The sequence below is a fragment of the Mchenga conophoros genome, linkage group LG11, assembly GCF_057382185.1.
Source record: "Mchenga conophoros isolate Kocher_MC1m ecotype Shallow Benthic linkage group LG11, M_conophoros_male_GT1.1, whole genome shotgun sequence".
NCBI lineage: Eukaryota > Metazoa > Chordata > Actinopteri > Cichliformes > Cichlidae > Mchenga > Mchenga conophoros.
This window is the reverse complement of record NC_140536.1, coordinates 38,259,034-38,276,745: the sequence shown is the minus strand read 5'-3', so window position 1 is coordinate 38,276,745 and position 17,712 is coordinate 38,259,034. Positions and strand designations below refer to the sequence as shown.

The 17,712-nt window shown below is 44.8% G+C and overlaps 1 protein-coding gene across 2 annotated transcripts in view; it reads left to right on the top strand.

The window, feature by feature from the left end:
• The window catches only part of LOC146565029 (gamma-aminobutyric acid type B receptor subunit 2-like), an 11,918-nt gene extending 2,613 nt beyond the window's left edge, over positions 1 to 9,305 (top strand). The window contains exons 4-19 of one of the 2 annotated variants that reach the window (XM_085290453.1): positions 1 to 70; positions 175 to 240; positions 410 to 598; positions 1,112 to 1,354; positions 1,486 to 1,546; positions 1,643 to 1,723; positions 1,884 to 2,034; positions 2,104 to 2,236; positions 2,727 to 2,825; positions 2,940 to 3,062; positions 3,362 to 3,472; positions 4,393 to 4,620; positions 4,943 to 5,068; positions 6,289 to 6,370; positions 6,463 to 6,562; positions 8,686 to 9,305. The exon at positions 1 to 70 is cut by the window's left edge and continues 32 nt beyond it. In XM_085290453.1, coding sequence (XP_085146579.1) covers positions 1 to 70; positions 175 to 240; positions 410 to 598; positions 1,112 to 1,354; positions 1,486 to 1,546; positions 1,643 to 1,723; positions 1,884 to 2,034; positions 2,104 to 2,236; positions 2,727 to 2,825; positions 2,940 to 3,062; positions 3,362 to 3,472; positions 4,393 to 4,620; positions 4,943 to 5,068; positions 6,289 to 6,370; positions 6,463 to 6,562; positions 8,686 to 8,830 — 2,008 coding nt within the window. In that variant the 3' untranslated portion in view covers positions 8,831 to 9,305. Of the gene's footprint in view, positions 71 to 174; positions 241 to 409; positions 599 to 1,111; positions 1,355 to 1,485; positions 1,547 to 1,642; positions 1,724 to 1,883; positions 2,035 to 2,103; positions 2,237 to 2,726; positions 2,826 to 2,939; positions 3,063 to 3,361; positions 3,473 to 4,392; positions 4,621 to 4,942; positions 5,069 to 6,288; positions 6,371 to 6,459; positions 6,563 to 8,685 lie in introns of both variants that reach the window. The other variant, XM_085290452.1, reaches the window with a different exon arrangement.
• The last annotated feature ends 8,407 nt before the right edge of the window (positions 9,306 to 17,712 follow it).

The following is a 17,712-nucleotide window of genomic DNA, read 5'->3' as shown; positions in this document are numbered from 1 at the left end:
AGCCGGCGTTCACGTCGCCGTCACAGAAAGCCTCTCTGGAGACGTCTGCGGCCGCCTGAAGAAACTGAAGGTACAGGCGTCCCTTTACTTTTGCTCACTTCAGTCTCTTAGTGCCGTCAAAGCAGCTGAGCCTCATCCCAAACTCAAGGATTATTACTCGCTCTTATTTTGAAGGATGAGGACGTTCGCATCATCATCGCACAGCTGGAAGATGAGTCTGTGTCTGAGGTGTTCTGCTGTGTAAGTACTCTACAGAGCCAAAAGTATGTGGACACACTTTAAGGGCCTTTTAATCTTCCAGGGTTTCTGTAATAACATTTCTGGCTTTTCCAGATTTTAGCGTAGAAGCCTGTGATGGACACGGACCTGACCTGGTGGATAATACGAGCCTGTTGTCTTGTTTCCTCAGGCGTACAGACTGAACCTGTTTGGAGCTCGGTACCAGTGGCTCGTAGCTGGCGGAGGAGCAGCTGGGTGGAGGCTGGGGTGGAAGTTTTCTGGCTGTACGGCCAACAACCTCCTGGTGGCGGCAGACGGGTCCATCCGGCTGCAGGTCCGAGAGCTCGGCAACGCCAACACGCCGGGAGTCTCTGGACGGGTCAGAAACAGTTTGAAACAAACATGCAACAGTCAGGCTTGTAGAGCCGCAGGCAGCGGCTTTAGGCCACTGCTCTCCCTCACACTGGGTACAAAAGATGGCCCCACTGATGCTTTTTGGCTGTTGGAGCGAGAAATGATTACACTGGGATACGAGGGAGGAGCTTTTTAGCAAACTGAACCTACAGACTGTGAGGGTTTCATCTACAAATGAAGCCAAAAACATGGGAGTCAAATTTATGGGCACTGACTCACTCAAAGTCGGCCTCAAGTGGTCATTAGTGGAACTGCAGGTTACGGCTTCAGGTTCCTCGCAGCCCCCCGAATCTGTGCAGGACAGATGGAGAGTTAGCCTGAAATACTAGTAATAATAATGCAAATATAATAACTTTTATTTAGATATAGCACTCTTCACAGAGAAGAACCAAACTGAGCTTTAATCAAAGGACAACTTTTGGACTTTTGATCATCCTTAGAATAAAGCAGGTCCTTTAATGGTGGCCTTGTCCTGCAGACTCCTCAGGACTACCAGGACTCCTATCTCAGGCAGCTGATCCAGGAGGGGTCAGAGGTCAGCTCGCTGCACTCCTTCGCCTATGATGCCGTTTGGGTCGTTGCCAAAGCTCTGAGCCAGGCGACGCAGGCGGCGAAACAGAGAGAGAAATACAGCCCTCGGAGGAACGTGACGGTCAGCGAGGAGGAGGTGGCGAGGATGTTGCTGGAGGCCGTGAGGAGCACGCGGTTCGAAGGAGTCACAGTGAGCAGACACACAGTAACGAGCGTCACTGACCACACGTGGTCATCAGGCCTTTCAAAACAGAGCGTAGACGTCCAGCTGAAAGGCTTGAAGACCAACTCGCCTCACCGTGAACATGTTTGTGCTTTCAGGGTCCGGTTTTCTTTCGGAACGGGGAGAGAATGACGTCGATCGAGCTGCTCCAGTTTCAAGGTGCCAAAGATCCCAAAGTTAATTTGATGTAAACAATGATTTCGTGCTATATCACCGTCAGTCAGTGATGAATCCATGATGTGTGTGTGTGCTCAGTCAGCAGTGGTGTCCTGGTGGGGGAGTTCAATACCAGCACCCAACAACTCCGCCTGATGCACCACCTGCTCAGGTTCAAAGGTCAGAAACTAAACTTACATTTTATTTTGAAAGGCATCAAAACTGGAAGAGATGAAGAGTTAAAATGTAAAGCTGCGGTGAATTGCACCGTTAAAGCCGACCTGCTGCTCGGTGACGATGAACCAAAGATAAACACTGATCAGATGTGCTGATGCTGCAGGTCCAGGACCAGCTAAAGACCAGCCTGCTGTCCTTCTGCAGCACCGTCACATCAGCCTCCTCCTGTACATCGTCATATCATCGGCTGCCGGTGTGACCATCATCATCGCTCTGATCGTCCTTTTCTTCGTCATCGTCAACCACAAACGCCGGTACGACGTCTGTAAGTTCACCGACACGTTACAGCAAACAGTGAGAAACTGAGCGCCCTCTGCCCGCAGGCGGCTCGGCTCGGGCGGTGCATCCCAGGACGAGCTGCTCCTGCTGGGCGTCCTGCTCTCCTCCTCCTCGGTGCTGTTCTCCGGCCTGGACGAAGCCTCGCTGTCGGACTGGATGTTTGGGGTTCTTTGTTCTGTGAGTTCCGCCTGACCTGAGTCTTACACGGCGACCGCGAACTGAAAACACACAGCTCTGTCCCAGAAACAGCACGAGGCTGGAAAAATCGAGTATTCGTGGTTTGGAGTTTTTACCAGAGAGTTTAACTCAATCAGGAAGACACGCAGAGCAGTTTTTAGCTCAGGGTGATGCAAAAAGGATTAAAGTATGTTGTGATGTGTGAACGGGGCTCCTTGAAATATTTAATAATCATAATCAATTATGAAAATTCCTCCTTAATATCTGTCTATCCATCCATCCCAGCAGGCACACCCTGAACTGGTCGCCAGCCTGTCGCACACAGAGACACACAACCATTCACCTCACATTCACACCTTAAACGGTGGGAGGGTGGGGGCGTACCCGGCCTCACTCCTGCCTCTGCTGGATGTTAGATGAACTGCAGTTTATGATTGCTGGAGGTTTCACTAACTGTGAGAGATGATAAATGATATTCTGGGTCCTGCAGGTCCGTCTGTGGACTCTCGCCGTGGGGCACACTGTGGTCTTCGCTGCGCTCTTCACTAAAACGTGGAGGGTCTACTCGGTGTCCAGCATCAATCAGAAGGTAAATCAGCTGCTACAGTCTGCTCGTAGTTTCTGAACTCCTGTGAGCCTCAGACTATAAAACTATGAAATCCCTGAAGTCTTGTTTCTGATTGTTTCTCTGTACGTCCCACAGCAGAGTCGAGCGCCGTCAGCAGGCTGCGTCCTATTCTGGTTATTCCTGGTGGACACGCTTGTTTTAACCTCCTGGCAAATCCTGGACCCCCTCAGATGGGTGGTGCTTCAGCACAACACAGAGGTCTTTAAATGCAAATATTTACTGTAAATAACAGCAAAGGGGCTGATGGGAAATGCATCTGAGCTTTCATCACCACTATTGTTTATCAGTCAGTGATTTAGTGAAAATTAGAAATAAAAATATATTTACTGTTTTACTGCTTTGAGAAATTCATCCATCCATCGTCTGTCCGTCCGTCCGTCCATCCATCCATATCCACCCTTACTGCTGCTGAGTGGACCCTGGCCCCTGCTGCAGATGTAAACTGAAGATCATTTGTTTGTGTGGACTGACGCAAACCAACTGTTCTGGTCTTTCAGGGCGACGCTGCTGAGGAGGACGTCATCATCCGGCCGTACTCTGAACGCTGCAGCAGTGTTAACATGGAGCTGTGGCTCACTGTGGTCTATGGATACAAAGCACCTCTGCTGGTCAGACTCAAAGTCCTTATCAAATATCTGATGTTACGCTGCAGTTTAGGCCAAGTTGCAATCTTTAAGAACTACTATTATTATTATTAATAATAATAATACAGGCACACCCTGTATGGACCACTCTCCTGCTCTTTTTTACCACCTCTGCTTCTCATGTACAATGAACAGAGCCTTAGCACCAAATATAAATTGTTGCAGATGGAAGAAGTCCTATTTTGAGCCGTCCTACCTCTATTTATTTTCTTCTTTATCTTTGCAGAGCCTCTTTAGCATCACAATAAATAAGATTTATAATAAAAAAAAACAAATTGTTTTTTTTTTAAATATAAGAACATAAGTTTCCTAACATCAACATTTCTATTCCTGGACGTTAAAACACATGCACAGTTCACTGAAAAATGAGCAAGAAGAAAAGAGTTTGTAGCCTCATTAGCACCCCCATGCGGCCATACTGTTCATCACATGCCATAAAAATAGACTTCGTCCTGGGCAAGTAGTATATATTTAAAAAAAGCAAATAAATATTTTTATGCTGATATTTAAAATGTGAATTTTATAAATTAGCATCCATGTAATTGGTTTTGAGACATGTGTGACAAATTAGAGGTTTGATTTATTGATAATCAATTAGAAAACCAATCAGTGATTGTGATCTCACAGATTTCTCAGTTTGAGTTTGTTTTGTGATAAGTTTCAGAACAAAAATAACAAAGATGCTCTAATATCAGTAATGTTGTAACTTTTCCAGTTTTAAAACTGTTAATCATCAGCTGATTGAAACCAGATTTTTATGGCAGCTGTGATCCAAGTTTAACAGAGTCCATCCAAGACAGAGCTGCAGGATCAGAGCATCAGCAGCTCATCATGAGGGTCACTGGATTTCTGCGCTTTGATAAAACCTGATGTTTTGTCTTCAGCTTCTCGGATGTTTCCTGGCCCTGAACATCTGGACCGCAGAGGTCAACGAGCCGGCGGGCAGCGGCAAACACCTGGCGCTGAGCACGTTTGCCCTGACGGCGTTCAGCGTGTCAGGAGTGTCGGGATCGCTGCTGATGTCCCACAATCCTCCAGTTCAGTTCTGTGTGAGCAGCATCCTCATCCTCTGCTGCAACCTCTTCATCCTGAGCGGGTGGTTTGGACCGAAGGTCAGCGTCACGCCTCGTATTTTCATTCTTTCATTTAGACTTTGAGTCAAACGCAAACCCGCTGAGGGTAAAAGACTCACGATCGAGAGATGTCCGCAGTTTAGGTCACACCAACAGATGCTGCACATCTGGCAGGACCGATGCTGCGTGTTGGACTCTTGCTTGTTTTCTATGGCAATGAGCAAATGTTACCCAACAGGAGGCCATGACAGGCTGAAGGGCAGTCAGCTGTTAGGTCGCAGACAGATGCAGACACCGCTGTTTTCGTGGCTCCTCCTTCATCACACATGAACGATGATGACTGACCTTTGTCTACTTGCAGATTGTGTTTGTGTGCTGGAGCGGCGGCGGCCTGCAGCGGGCGTCCGGGCTGCAGGGTGATGCTGCACAGGAAGATGAAGATCAGCTGAGCAGGTTGAATCAGCAGCTCAGGAGTGAAAGTGCACAGGTGAAGCGTTACACCTGCCTTTGTGAACAGTCAGCTGCAGCGAGAGAATAGAAGCACAACACAGAAGGAACAGTTTTATAACCGACGCCTGTTTTTCCTTCCTTCAAATTAAATTTGATGTAGTTTGAAGATTTGGCGAGCTTTTTCTCCACTTAGATCCATAATTAGTTGGACAAAGACAGTTTTTGTCGTTTTGCATCTGTACACAATCAAAACTATCAAAAACTTCTACCACACGTGGATTTTAAATCTAATAATGAAGACGTGAGTGAAGTGCAGGCTTCCACTTTGAATTCAAGGGGTTTCAAATATTGCTTAAACTGTTTATACACAGTCACTGATGCTGAGAGTTAAACTTTACTGGACCAATGAGCAGCTTCACTTTGATCCTGTTATGTCAGGGGAAATGAAGCAGATAAAATCACTGATGTTTATTCAAAGTGTTGAAATAGTATTTTATCGCTTTCATACACAAACATCACAAAATGTAACCAAGCCAAGAACACTTTGAAAGAGGTGGCGTGTCATTGTCCGAGTCTACAAGCAGGAAACAGCTTCATGAAGTTCACAGCAAGCTGCAAAAGGCTGGTTACACTCACGATGGCGGAGGCAGCGTGATGATACGGGCATGCATGGCTGCCTGGAGCCAGCTCACTGCTGATTACTGCTGATGTGACCGAAGCAGTGGGCTGAACTCTCTGCTCACATTCACACAGAGCTTCACAGTGCACGTGGATAACGAGCAAATCAAACTGCACAAAGCAACCCAAGAGTTTCTCACGGCATGAAATGGGGTTTTCTTCCATATGCAAGTCATCCAGATGTTCTTAGTGCAGTAGAGTTATTAAATACAAAAATGAAGGCAGAGACACACAAACCAGCTGAAGGTGCTGCAGGAAGAACCTGCACTGCCTCTGAAAACAGAGATCGGTGTAAGAAAATGTCTCTAATTACTAAACAGTTCATGCAAAGTTTTTTTTTTAATTCCTTAAATTAAAGTTGAACATCTGGACTTTGATCTGTTATTTAAAACTCACTGTGGTGGAGTAGAGAGGCGGAGCTATAGCAAATTATAGGCTTAAGCGTGTTTAACTACTTAAATGGAGCTTCACTGAGACAGTCTGTCTCTGTCGCTGTCTGCGCTTCATTAAATATTGGTTGGATTTTAATGTTTTATTCCCAGATGTGCATTTTTACGTGTGTGGTTTGTTTGTTTGCAGCTGGATGTGGAAATAGAAATCATCAGAATGGAGCTTTCTGAGACATCGGGGACGTTTCAGCGTCTGATGAGAGACAAACACGGTAATCATCACTCACTCTGAGAGTTAAACATATGTACTCTGTCAGTGTGTGATTCCTGATAAGTACATAAAAGCATTTTTCCCGTGAAGCAGCCGAAATCGGATCAGTGACTCATGAAGCTCAGATCTGTGCGAAAAACAGAAACAGCGAGAGCGAAGCTTCGACCCTGAAAGACATCAACTCACCCGAACAGTGAGTCCAACACACAAAACACCTGAGGGAAACATAGCAAACATTTTCTTGCTCATGTGTCTGTAAAGTCAAACGTGTATCGATAATTACATTGACATTATCTGGAAGTCCCACAGGATCTTGGCTCACTGAGCACGCGGTCGGTTGGGGCCATCTTCCTGATTTACTTGTGTATGCTAGTTGTCTCATCCTGTGGTAGTGACGCTTACTGCCTCCATGTCCTTCTTTTCACTTAGCATACAGCCTCAGGGTGCTGGCTTTAGGGTGAAACCCTCCACGCATGGTGAGGAGCTTCCTTGTTTTGATGTTAGTGGCGTCTATTTCAGGACTTGCCTGACCCTCTGCAGGAACTTGGTAGTTGCAGCTTTCCTAGCGGCCTCTTCATGGTTCCCATCTACCTGTGGGATGCCCAGGTACTTGTAGCTGTCCTCTATGTCTATGGGATTGCACTTCTGGAAGTTTAGAGTATCTTCCCTCTCTTTGTTACCATCCGACTACACTTCTCCAGTCCGAACGACATTCCAATGTCATTGCTGTATAGCCTGGTAGTGTGGATCAGTGAATCGATGTCTCGTTCACTCTTGGCATACAGCTTGATGTCATCCATGTACAGGAGGTGGCTGACAACTGCTCCGTTCCGTAGTTGGTATCCGTAGCCAGTCTTGTTAATGATCTCACTGAGGGGGTTCAGGCCTATGCAGAACAGCAGTGGGGACAGAGCATCTCCTTGGTAGATCCCACACTTGATGGTGACTTGTGCTATGGGCTTGGAGTTGGCCTCTAGTGTTGTACGCCACATCCCCATTGAGTTCCTGATGAAGGCTCTCAGGGTCCTGTTGATCTTGTACAGGTGTTGGCATTAGGCAGTGAGGGGCATCGAGTCATGGGCCTTCTTGAAGTCAAACCAAGGCAGTGCACAGGTTGGTCAGTCTGGTCTTGCAGTCTTGGGTGACTGCTCGGTCTGCTAGTAGCTGGTGTTTCTCCATCCACGTATTGAGCCATGTGTCTGTTCATCCACTATGATGCCTCGCAGGTTCTTCCACATGGTCCTGAGTCAGGTTATTGGCCGGTAGTTGGATGGGCCAGTTCCTTCTGGGCTCCTTTGGCATCAGGAGTGTCCCGCCTTCAGTTAGCCATTCCAGGCGTCTCTCATTGATTAGCAGGCAGTTCGTTTGTGCTAATTGATGCTAATGGAGTGCAGTCAGCTTCTTTTGCCAGTATAGGTGTCTGTCATGTCCAACTCATCATACTGGAGACCCTTTTTGGTATGTCTGCCACTGTGATGGTTACTGGTCCCTGTTCAGGGAGGTTGCCATGCTCTGCTCTTAGATCCACTAAGGCCTTCTTGTTATGTTCTGCGTCCTTCACCCATATACTCTTCCAGTATTGCTCCGTCTCCAGCCTCGGTGGTGTTGTTCTCATATTGGTCCCTTGCCACTGAGAGTACACCTTGGACGGGTCTGTGGAGAACAGCTGGTTTATTCTCCTGCCTTCCATCTCTCTGGCGCACCGCTTTAGCCAAAGCTGTGAGTCTTTGCTTGGCAGTTTCCAAGGCCTCAGGTATGGACTGCTTGCTGTACTTCTTAGGTGTCCTTTTCTTCATCACACCTTTCTGCAGCTCTGATAGCTGACGAAATTGCTCCGTTCTACCTTGATCGTGGCCTCTAGTTTCCTTCTCGATGCTACTCCTTGTGACTGTTCATCAAGCATCTCTGTGAACACTGGCTCCCCCTTGCTGTAGAATTTGTGTTGTACCTTATCGACCTCTACTTGTGACAGCGTTTACATCTTGCCGATGTCTGTACACCGAGTTACCAGATGTTTCGCCGTCAGTTTGCATGTCGGGTATCAAATATTCCAGAGATCCCCTTCATGTAACCCCTTCTGCTGGGGTTACTTAGTCGCATTCCCACAGCGCCCTGTCCTCATCTGAAGATGAACATATTTCTGTGAATAATGACATTTTCCAAATTTCAGTGCAGTTTTCTTGCATAAATATAAACTTAAGCCAATCAGTGTCCTTAATAAATGTATTTAACAGAAAAATGACACATTAGAGGCGCGTGAATATTTGAAGTGGAAGAAGTTTTACTGCTTCTCTTCCTGTCTGTGATTTCTGTCAGCATGCGGCGCCGCCTGTCGGTCCAGCTGCCCATCCTCCATCATTCCTACCTGCCCGCGATCGGTGGCGTCAGCTCCAGCAGCTCCAGCCTGTTCGGCAGCCAGGAAGTCTTTGTCGATCAGCACAATAACTCATTGTACACCTGATGGCAGGAAGCTGCAACTTTGACCTCCTTGGGAAAGAAATATGAGACTTTATGCTGCGCTTACACAAATCAGCCAGAACATTCAAATCACCTGCAAATATTTTAACCTCGGTGTTTGAGGTGTGTTGGGGAGGCTGCTGCCATCTGGGAGTGCCACGACCACCGCACTGTGAACCCAAACGCCCAAAGTACTTAAATAAATTAAGTAATGTAAACTTGATTTTTAAAAAACATTTAGTTCATTTTACATTTTGTTCCATTTAAGTTTAATTTAACTTATTATTTTTAAACAAGTTCAACTATTTTGCATATTAAGTACCTGCTACTTAAAAAATTAAGTTAATTTACTGATTTATTTAAATGATATGGCAGTCATGTTTGGAAGGTTTCAGGTCAGTTTGACCCCAAACATAAAGACATTAGTCTGACATAACAGCTGGACTGATTCTGAGGAGACAAAGGAATAAAAGTAAAATGGCCTCGACGTTTTTGTGTTATTGCTTTGTTGTTGTTTTTGTGGTTGCTTTTATTTCCTCTTTCAAACATTACATAAACATTTTAAACATTTAAAAAAACAATTTCATTTAAAAATAATGAATTTGTTGGGCATTTAAAAAATGTGAGTGTTTTATTTACATTTAAAATGTTTTCAAATTTTCTTTTCTTCTAATAAAGAAGTGAGGTAATTTCCTGTCAGATATGAAGCTCCGCCCACTCGTCTGCAGTTGATAATTTTGAAATGTGAGTGGGCGGGATTGAAGACTCATCTGGAAACACCGGCACTAGTGATGGGAATTCTGGGGGGTTTAGGGAGCCGGCTCTTTCAGCTCACAACCGGCTCTTCAGGTTGTTTTGTTGCTTTAGTTAATTTATTATCAACAACAATATAAAATTATCCACAAAATGAATATTTTTTCTGAATCCTTTAACATCCGCAACTGAAAATAGTTGGAAATAAAGTGCAGTCATGTTTGCAGGTCTTTATCAGCTGAGTTCTGTCTTGCTGGGTCTCATAGAGCTCTGGGTTGGTTTAGGTGGTTGTGGTGTGTACTGCAAGATGCTCCAGATGCAGCAGCAGCAGTTGACACACTGGCACCTTCATTGATATCACACTCAACTGACTGTGTTTTATCTTCCCCTTGCACTGATGGGTGGACAGCTCTCAGGTGCCTGCGCAGGTTGTTTGTGGCTCTCTATGATATCCTTTTCTTGCAGACTCTACACTCTGCCTGCTGTTAATGAAATTGAAACGGTTCCAGATTTTGCTTCTTTTCTTGATGTCGCTCATTTTCTCTCGTGGCACCGTTAGCTACCAGGTAATAAGCTAATAATGCAGCCACTTCATATGAAACTGGAGTGATGTGATCATGACTTCTAACAGCTGTTAAAAGACAAGCAGCTGCATTTCGGACTAAGTGTTCAACGCTCAAATAAAGAGAGCTGCAGAGGTGATGAAGGCATGGATATGTTTTTCTAAACCTTTAAGAGAAAGATGAGGCTTCGTCTTGGCAATTTCAGGTAGCTGATAAAAACAGATCTTCTCACCTGTGGACACTTTCTTATCTAATTTCTAAGAGCGATTTAAAAACACTCTGAAATTTCTTGCAGTCTGGGAATGATGACAAGCAGGAGGTGGTACACCACACTAGGAGGAGTATTCTCTAATAGCAACAGAAAAAGACTGCTCTGACAGGTATGATTTAAACCATCATAAAACTGTGACTCAAGACCAACAACGTGTTCAAGTCACAATAAACGAATGTCATCATCAACTGTGTCAAAGGCTCAGTCAAATCTGAAAGGACTAAAACAGCAGAACAACCTGAGCCAACAGTAAAAAGAAGGTCAATACAAACTCGTAAAGGTGCCGTCTCAGCACTGTGACGAGATTTAAAACCAGACTGGAACTCTTCAGAAATGTCACAAAGTGCCTGAAAACAACCTCTTCCAAAATCTAGGAGTTTCCAAACTTGGCCTGTAGTTAGAAAGAACATTTGGATCCAGATTTTTGTTTTTTTTTGGTTTGCACAACAGCATGTTTGAAAGCAGCTGGTACACAACCTAATGACAAGGAAGCATTAATTAAAAGTAAAATACTAGCCCCAGTAACATGAAGAGCTTCCTTGAAAAGGTGGGAAGGGAGGACATCCTGAGGGGGATATGAAGGTCTTAATTTATGGGCTCAAATTGTGGTCATAAATATTTTGTACTTGTAAATCAGGACTTGTGTGTGAAACTCTGCACTCAAGTTTCAAGTTACAAGTACGAATTTTGACCCTATTTTTCTTCCTTTCGTCTGATTGGCCAATGTCATGTCAATCATAAATGTAACTATCCAATCAGAGAACAGATGGGTTTGGCTTTTTTGAACTGCAGGTCCTTGAAGGGTGATACAGTTTGAAGCTGGAGGATCTCTATATAAATATCCGATAGCAGCTAGGTCCCCTAACTTTCAGCAGCTGTTGAAAGGATAAAGTTGTGCTATATCAGTGGTTAGAAATACATTATTACTTTAGGATTAGTTTAACACAAAGTCAGGGCTGACCCGGGACCATGGCTGTGAGTCACAGTGCGCAGCATAAAAGTCCTTTCACATCGGACGCAGGATGTGCTGCTAATGCTAACTAAAAGCCAAGGATCCAGGATTTGTTGCTGGCTGCTGGGCTCTGTGTGCAGCAGCTCTACCTGCACTAGATGCACCTGCTCCTTGTCGTTTCTATCTCTGACTTTATGTCCTCTACAAGAGTTTCTGTTTCTTTTTGCTGGTTCTTCAAATGTTCAATAAAAACATGTATGCTAATTCATAATGAAGAAAGCTTTGTAAGTATCCCCACTAGTGAAGACTGTCATTTCCACAACACTGCCCCCCTGAGGTTCGCAGCGCTGTTGAAAAGGCTGTGGAAGTCCCTGTATTAAACACGCAGACCTGTGACACAAAAATCACCAAACTCGGACGACCACAGACTGTTTTCCTTCGTGGTGATGAAAGAAAACGCTGGGCTGGCATGTAAAAGGGCATTTATTCCCTTCAAAGACCTGAAGCTCCATGAAACCCTCCTCCAATAGCCAAATCCACCTGTTCTCTGATTGGATAGTTAAATTTGTGATTGACATGACATTGGCCAATGAGATGAAAGGAAAATTCGTACTTGTAACTTGAAACTTGAGTGCAGAGTTTCACACAGATTTTTTTGGCTAAGTCCACACAAATCTTTTTTACACACACAAATCCTGATTTACAAGTACAAAATATTTATGACCACAATTTGAGCCCATATCAATTCACTGATTACTTCCTGTAAGACAATGAAAGTCCCAGACTGCTGACAAACAGTAGAGCACTTAGAAGGTGGATCTAGGTCTAACACTGAAGTATTGCAAAGTTATCACAAAGTGCAGAGGAAGCCTCTGTAGGAACAGTGGCACCAGGGTTAATTACCAATATTAAAGAGAACTCGGGGCTTGTGAGTGTTGGTAGAAAGGACGTTGGACAGAAAAGCAGATTTTGCAGCTTTAAAAGTGACCTGATATTTTGATAAGTAGTCGTGTAGGATGCCCGAAGACACCTGGAGTTTGTCCTTCTTCTACTTTCTCTCTGTGTGACGACTGAGAGTGTAGGTGGGTTATTCCAGCCAAGGTTGATGATTTACTGCGTTTAGTCCTGAGCGGAGCAGCAGAGTCACTCATCCTAGAGTGCGTTAGGGTTACAGATCAGCTAGCTCTTTAACGGGTAGGCTGGCATCGTAAAGAGCAGAGATAATGAAAGGAAAAGTGAACAGCGGTCAATGCATTTAACTGACTCGCTGTTCAACTCCGGATTACACAACATCATATTAAGCATCACAGGGAAATGATCCCACAGTCTTTGATTTCAAACATTCAGGCCGTTTGACAGCACCAGATCGAGTGTGTGACCTTTTCCATGAGTTGGCTCGCTCACCCACTGAGTGTCGATAAGGGCGAGGAAGGCCTTTTAAATCACCAACAATTAAAACATGGTCATATCCTGGATCATTGTAACTCTTTGTACTACGGTCTTCCCTCTTCTCTTCTTCTTAGACTGCAAACAGTCCAAATGCAGCAGCCCGCCTCTTGACTGGTACCAGGAAACTTTGCCATATTACCCCTGTCCTAGCTAGCCTGCATTGGCTGCCCATAAAGTACCGTATTCAATTCAGAATATTACTCCTTACATTCAAAACTATTAATAAATTAGCACCAAGTTATCTTAGTGAACTTCTTAAGCCACATACTCCTGCTAGAACACTCAGATCTGCCACTCAACTACTTCTGACCCAACCCAGATCTCGGCTGAAGTCCCGGGGTGACCGTGCGTTTGCTCCGGCTGCCCCGGGACTGTGGAATAACCTCCCTCTCGACCTCCGCGCATCTGATTCCATTGCACTGTTCAAATCACGACTAAAAACCCACTTATTCAATCTTGCCTTTCCCTCTAGTTAATATTTCTTTTATGACTTTATAGCATGCACTTTTATGCTCATTTAAATTCTTGCTTGCTCTGTACCTGTTGCTTTCCTGTGTGTCCCTGACAGCTACCTGCTTGCATACTTAGTACTTGCTTTGGTCCTATTTCTATTATCCTCCTCCTATACTCTATCTTACTTGTTAAGCACCTTGGCATACCCTTGGTTTTTAAGTGTGCTTTATAAATAAAGTTTATTATTATTATTATTATTATAAGACTCCCCAGCAAGTCAGCAAAATCAAGATTAATATCCTTAAAGCATTTCAGTGGATGATCCACCACAGTGCAGCTGTGGAGTTCAGTCACAGCTGGGGTAGAAAACAGGTGAAAGTTCCCAACAGTGAAATTCATTTTTAAATATTGAAGCTAGACCTCCACCTTTACCAGAGAGATGAGAAGTGACCAATTGGGAGGAAGGAGTTCTGAGAAACAAGAAGACTCACCAGGTCGAAGCCGAGTTTCTGTCAGGAATATAAAATCGAGTTCTGACAACATGAAAAGCGATCTGGTGTTTAACGGGGACAATCACAGCGTGATCACATCGCTGCTAACAGGAGCAGGCAGATTCACACCACCTCTGTAGGATGCACCCACCGCCATAGAGGTGGAGGCAGGGCAGAGGGAGTGGAACGGGGTGGATCCGTTAATGAACACTGAATCTGTATCTGGACCCTTTCGATGTGGAGCAGCAGCGGCTCTACTCTGAGCCCCTACCGAAAGGCTGAACTCCTCCCCCTATCTCTAAGGAAGAGGCCAGCCAACCTTCGGAGGAAGCTCATTTCCACATCTTGTATCCGTGATCTTGTTCTTTCGGTCACTATCAAGAGCACTCCACCGTTTTTGAGCTGAGGACCATGGCCACAGATTTAGAGGTGCTGATTCTCATTCCCAGCCCTTCACACTTGGCTGTGAACCACTCCAGTGCGAGCCGAAGGTCATCACCTGAACAGAACCACAAACAGAACCACATCATCTCCAAAAAATTCAATTCAATTAAATTTTATTCATATAGCGCCAAATCACAACAAAAGTCTTCTGAAGGCGCTTCATAGATACAGAGAAAAACCCAACAATCATATGACCCCCTGTGAGCAGCACTTTGGCGACAGTGGGAAGGAAAAACTCCCTTTTAACAGGAAGAAACCTCCGGCAGAACCAGGCTCAGAGAGGGGCGGGGCCATCTGCTGTGATTGGTTGGGGTGAGAGAAGGAAGACAGGATAAAGACATGCTGTGGAAGAGAGACAGAGATTAATAACAGATATGATTCGGTGCAGAGAGGTCTGTTAATACATAGTGAGTGAGAAAGGTGACTGGAAAGGAAAAACTCAATGCATCATGGGAATCCCCGGCAGCCTACGTCTATTGCAGCATAACTAAGGGAGGATTCAGGGTCACCTGGTCCAGCCCTAACTATATGCTTTAGCAAAAAGGAAAGTTTGAAGCCTAATCTTGAAAGTAGAGATAGTGTCTGTCTCCTGAATCCAAACTGAAGCTGGCACCTGAGATCCTGAGACCACCCAAGTGGAAACCTTCCACCACTTGGCTACACCTAGAAATTCTGTCCATAAAAATTATTAACAGAATCTGTGACAAAGGGCAGCCCTGGTGGAGTCCAACACCCACCAGAAATGAGTCTGACACACTGCCAGCTATGCAGACCAAGCTCCTGCAACGGCTGCATAAGGATCAAATGTGCCCGAAGCTACAGGCCAGACACCACATACTCCTGAAGCACCTCCCACAGGATACTCCGAGGGACACGGTCGAACGCCTTCTCCAAATGTTCCACGACCGGGACGAAAACCGCAGTGTTCAGTTTTACGTTTTATGTTATGTCAACTTGTTTCAACGGGAGACTTCTTAGCCAACAGGCTACGATACATCTGAGGAATGTTAAAAGATGCCCCCGTAGATGATCCCTGTCTAGAGACAGAACAGGCATTTCAGACGTACTACTCATTGAAACATAAAATGACATGTTTGCTTTAAAAGCATCAACATCAGCTCCTCTCTGACAGCATGCTGGGAGTTTGTAAAAATCACTGGGTCTTCATTGATCACATGATCACACAAACATCTGGAACAGTCCTGACACACTAAGGAACAATAATATGAACAACTTCCCTGACTGGAGTTTTAAAGGAATTAAATCCTTGGAACATATATTCAAAGGAACAGACTTTATGCCGTTGCACAGATTAGTTGGACATCATGGGGTTAACAAGAACAGATCTTTGAATATCAACAGATTAAATCTATTATCCATTATAGTAAATGCCATCATGGTCCACTTGGGAAAATGTACGTGTTGAGCATTTTGTTTGGCCTTCAGACAACAATTCTGATTTCCACACTGCCAGACAGGACAGTGGGTTCCCTGCAACAATCGTTCGTAGAAAAACGATTCCTTTCCCTGTGAGCTGGGTTTGCATTGTTTCTGATCTTCGTGCAGCGTGCACATCAGCCCCATACACACTGCTTTACTCTGAAGCTCATAACCCACTGACTCCTGTTTAAACCTGTGAGCAGAAAATTAGGGATAATTGTTTGGGACAGAAGCTTTGTGTAGGTTGTTTGTTTGCTTTTTGGCAGCTCAGGAAATTTTGAAGTCACGCCATCCAGCATGAACGTTGAGCTTTGGACGGGGACGGCTGCAGCTAAGCTGGTGAGGAGAGTTTAGCTACACTGCAGGTGACTGTAGAAGCAGTTTTACCCAAACGAGTGCATCGAAATTCACTTACAAACTCTCGTTCACACCCCAAAAGCTCGCAGCTCATTGATCCAGCCCGAGTCCTTTCAGACTTCAAAGCTGCTCTAACTGTCGGGCTGACATGGACACGGACGGGATGACTCTGTGGGAACAGCCCGAGTTCCTCTGGCAGTGAGGGCCTGGGCTCCTCATGACTGAGGAAGATTCAGGAGCTCCTCACAAAAGGAAAAATGTTCATGGTGTTTATAACCTGCAGCTGAGGTGGACTTCAGACAGTAAATCGATGAATAAAACAGGAACATAAATAAATGATTAGCCCAGTAATCGCTCATGCCCTTTGGATGTCTGAGGCCCATCAAGGAGGAACTGCAGCTCACAGAAAACTGATTCTCTGCAGAGTGCTGCGATGACCTGCTGATGATGAAAACTGCTGTTTGCCATCAGCAGTGAGGAAATCCCAGCTCGTCTGCCAAGAGACAAACACGAGCGCAGAGGGGAGACCGTCACGCTGTCGGGACTATAAAACTTCAGCTGCATGTAGCTGAGATATAATGTACGAATTGTGAACATTCTCAAAACTGTATTGTACATAGGTTATACTTTTTTATTGTGTGAACTTTATTTTTGTGGAACTAAGGTTCCGTGTGTTATTGTTGAAGTGGGACATTAATCAGTGTAACGCCACCTGCGGCCACATTGCGGGTGTGGGGTTTCCTAGCCAGAGCTGTACGGTAGTGATGTGCGATACCACTGATTTCCTTTCCGATCCGATACCAAGTAATATTCAGGGTGGTATCGACGATACTGATCCGATACCGATACTTTGTACAAAACGGATTTTATTTATTGTATCTCAAATTATAGCGTCATACAGGACATCAGAATACCTTCTTCTTATCACTTAATAATGCAGAGTTCATCATATAGAAATAAAAAAAACTAAAGTTGTGTGCTATTTGAACACCTTGCCTGCCTGGAGGACTAAAGGACTCCGTGAGAGACTCTCACCCTAGCAGCACCTGTCCCTCTCCTCCTCTTCAGTTCGCCTCAACATACGCTCGTCATATTTTGTGATATGATTTACTCTGAGGTGTTTGACAAGGTTAGTGATGTTGCCACAACCATACATGCCAACCCTCCCGATTTTTCCGGGAGAATCCCACCTTTCTCCAGATTTTCCACCCGGACAACAAAGTTGAAAAACCATATCGCAGAATTCATAGCGCGGCCCAGCCAATTCCAGTTTCCAACAATGACGGCAGCGACTTAGTTTTAATATCACTCTTATTTCTCTTTCTGGGTCGCAAAAAAACTTTTAACATATTTTCAGGTGAGAATGTAGCTGTGTAAACTTCAAATATCTGAGCTGACCGACACATCGTCTTCAAACCCCCGCGGTCTTTCACCACTCGGGTTAAACATGATGTATAAGTCACTTTGATAACTTAAAAATGTTCTTGTTTGGCTTTTTCAGTGTTTTATTTGTTCGTGAGTAAATCGGTTTGGCTGAGATTAAAGTTATTAGATTAGATTAAATTAAACTTTATTATTCCCTCGGGAGGGTTCCTCCGGGGTTTTCACACAGCTGAATAAACATCAAACAGAAAACTGATTAAACAGAAGAGTTTACGTCAGTGTCCGGTTATATTTTAGACAGCAAGGAGCAGACGGCAGAGTTTCACTCCA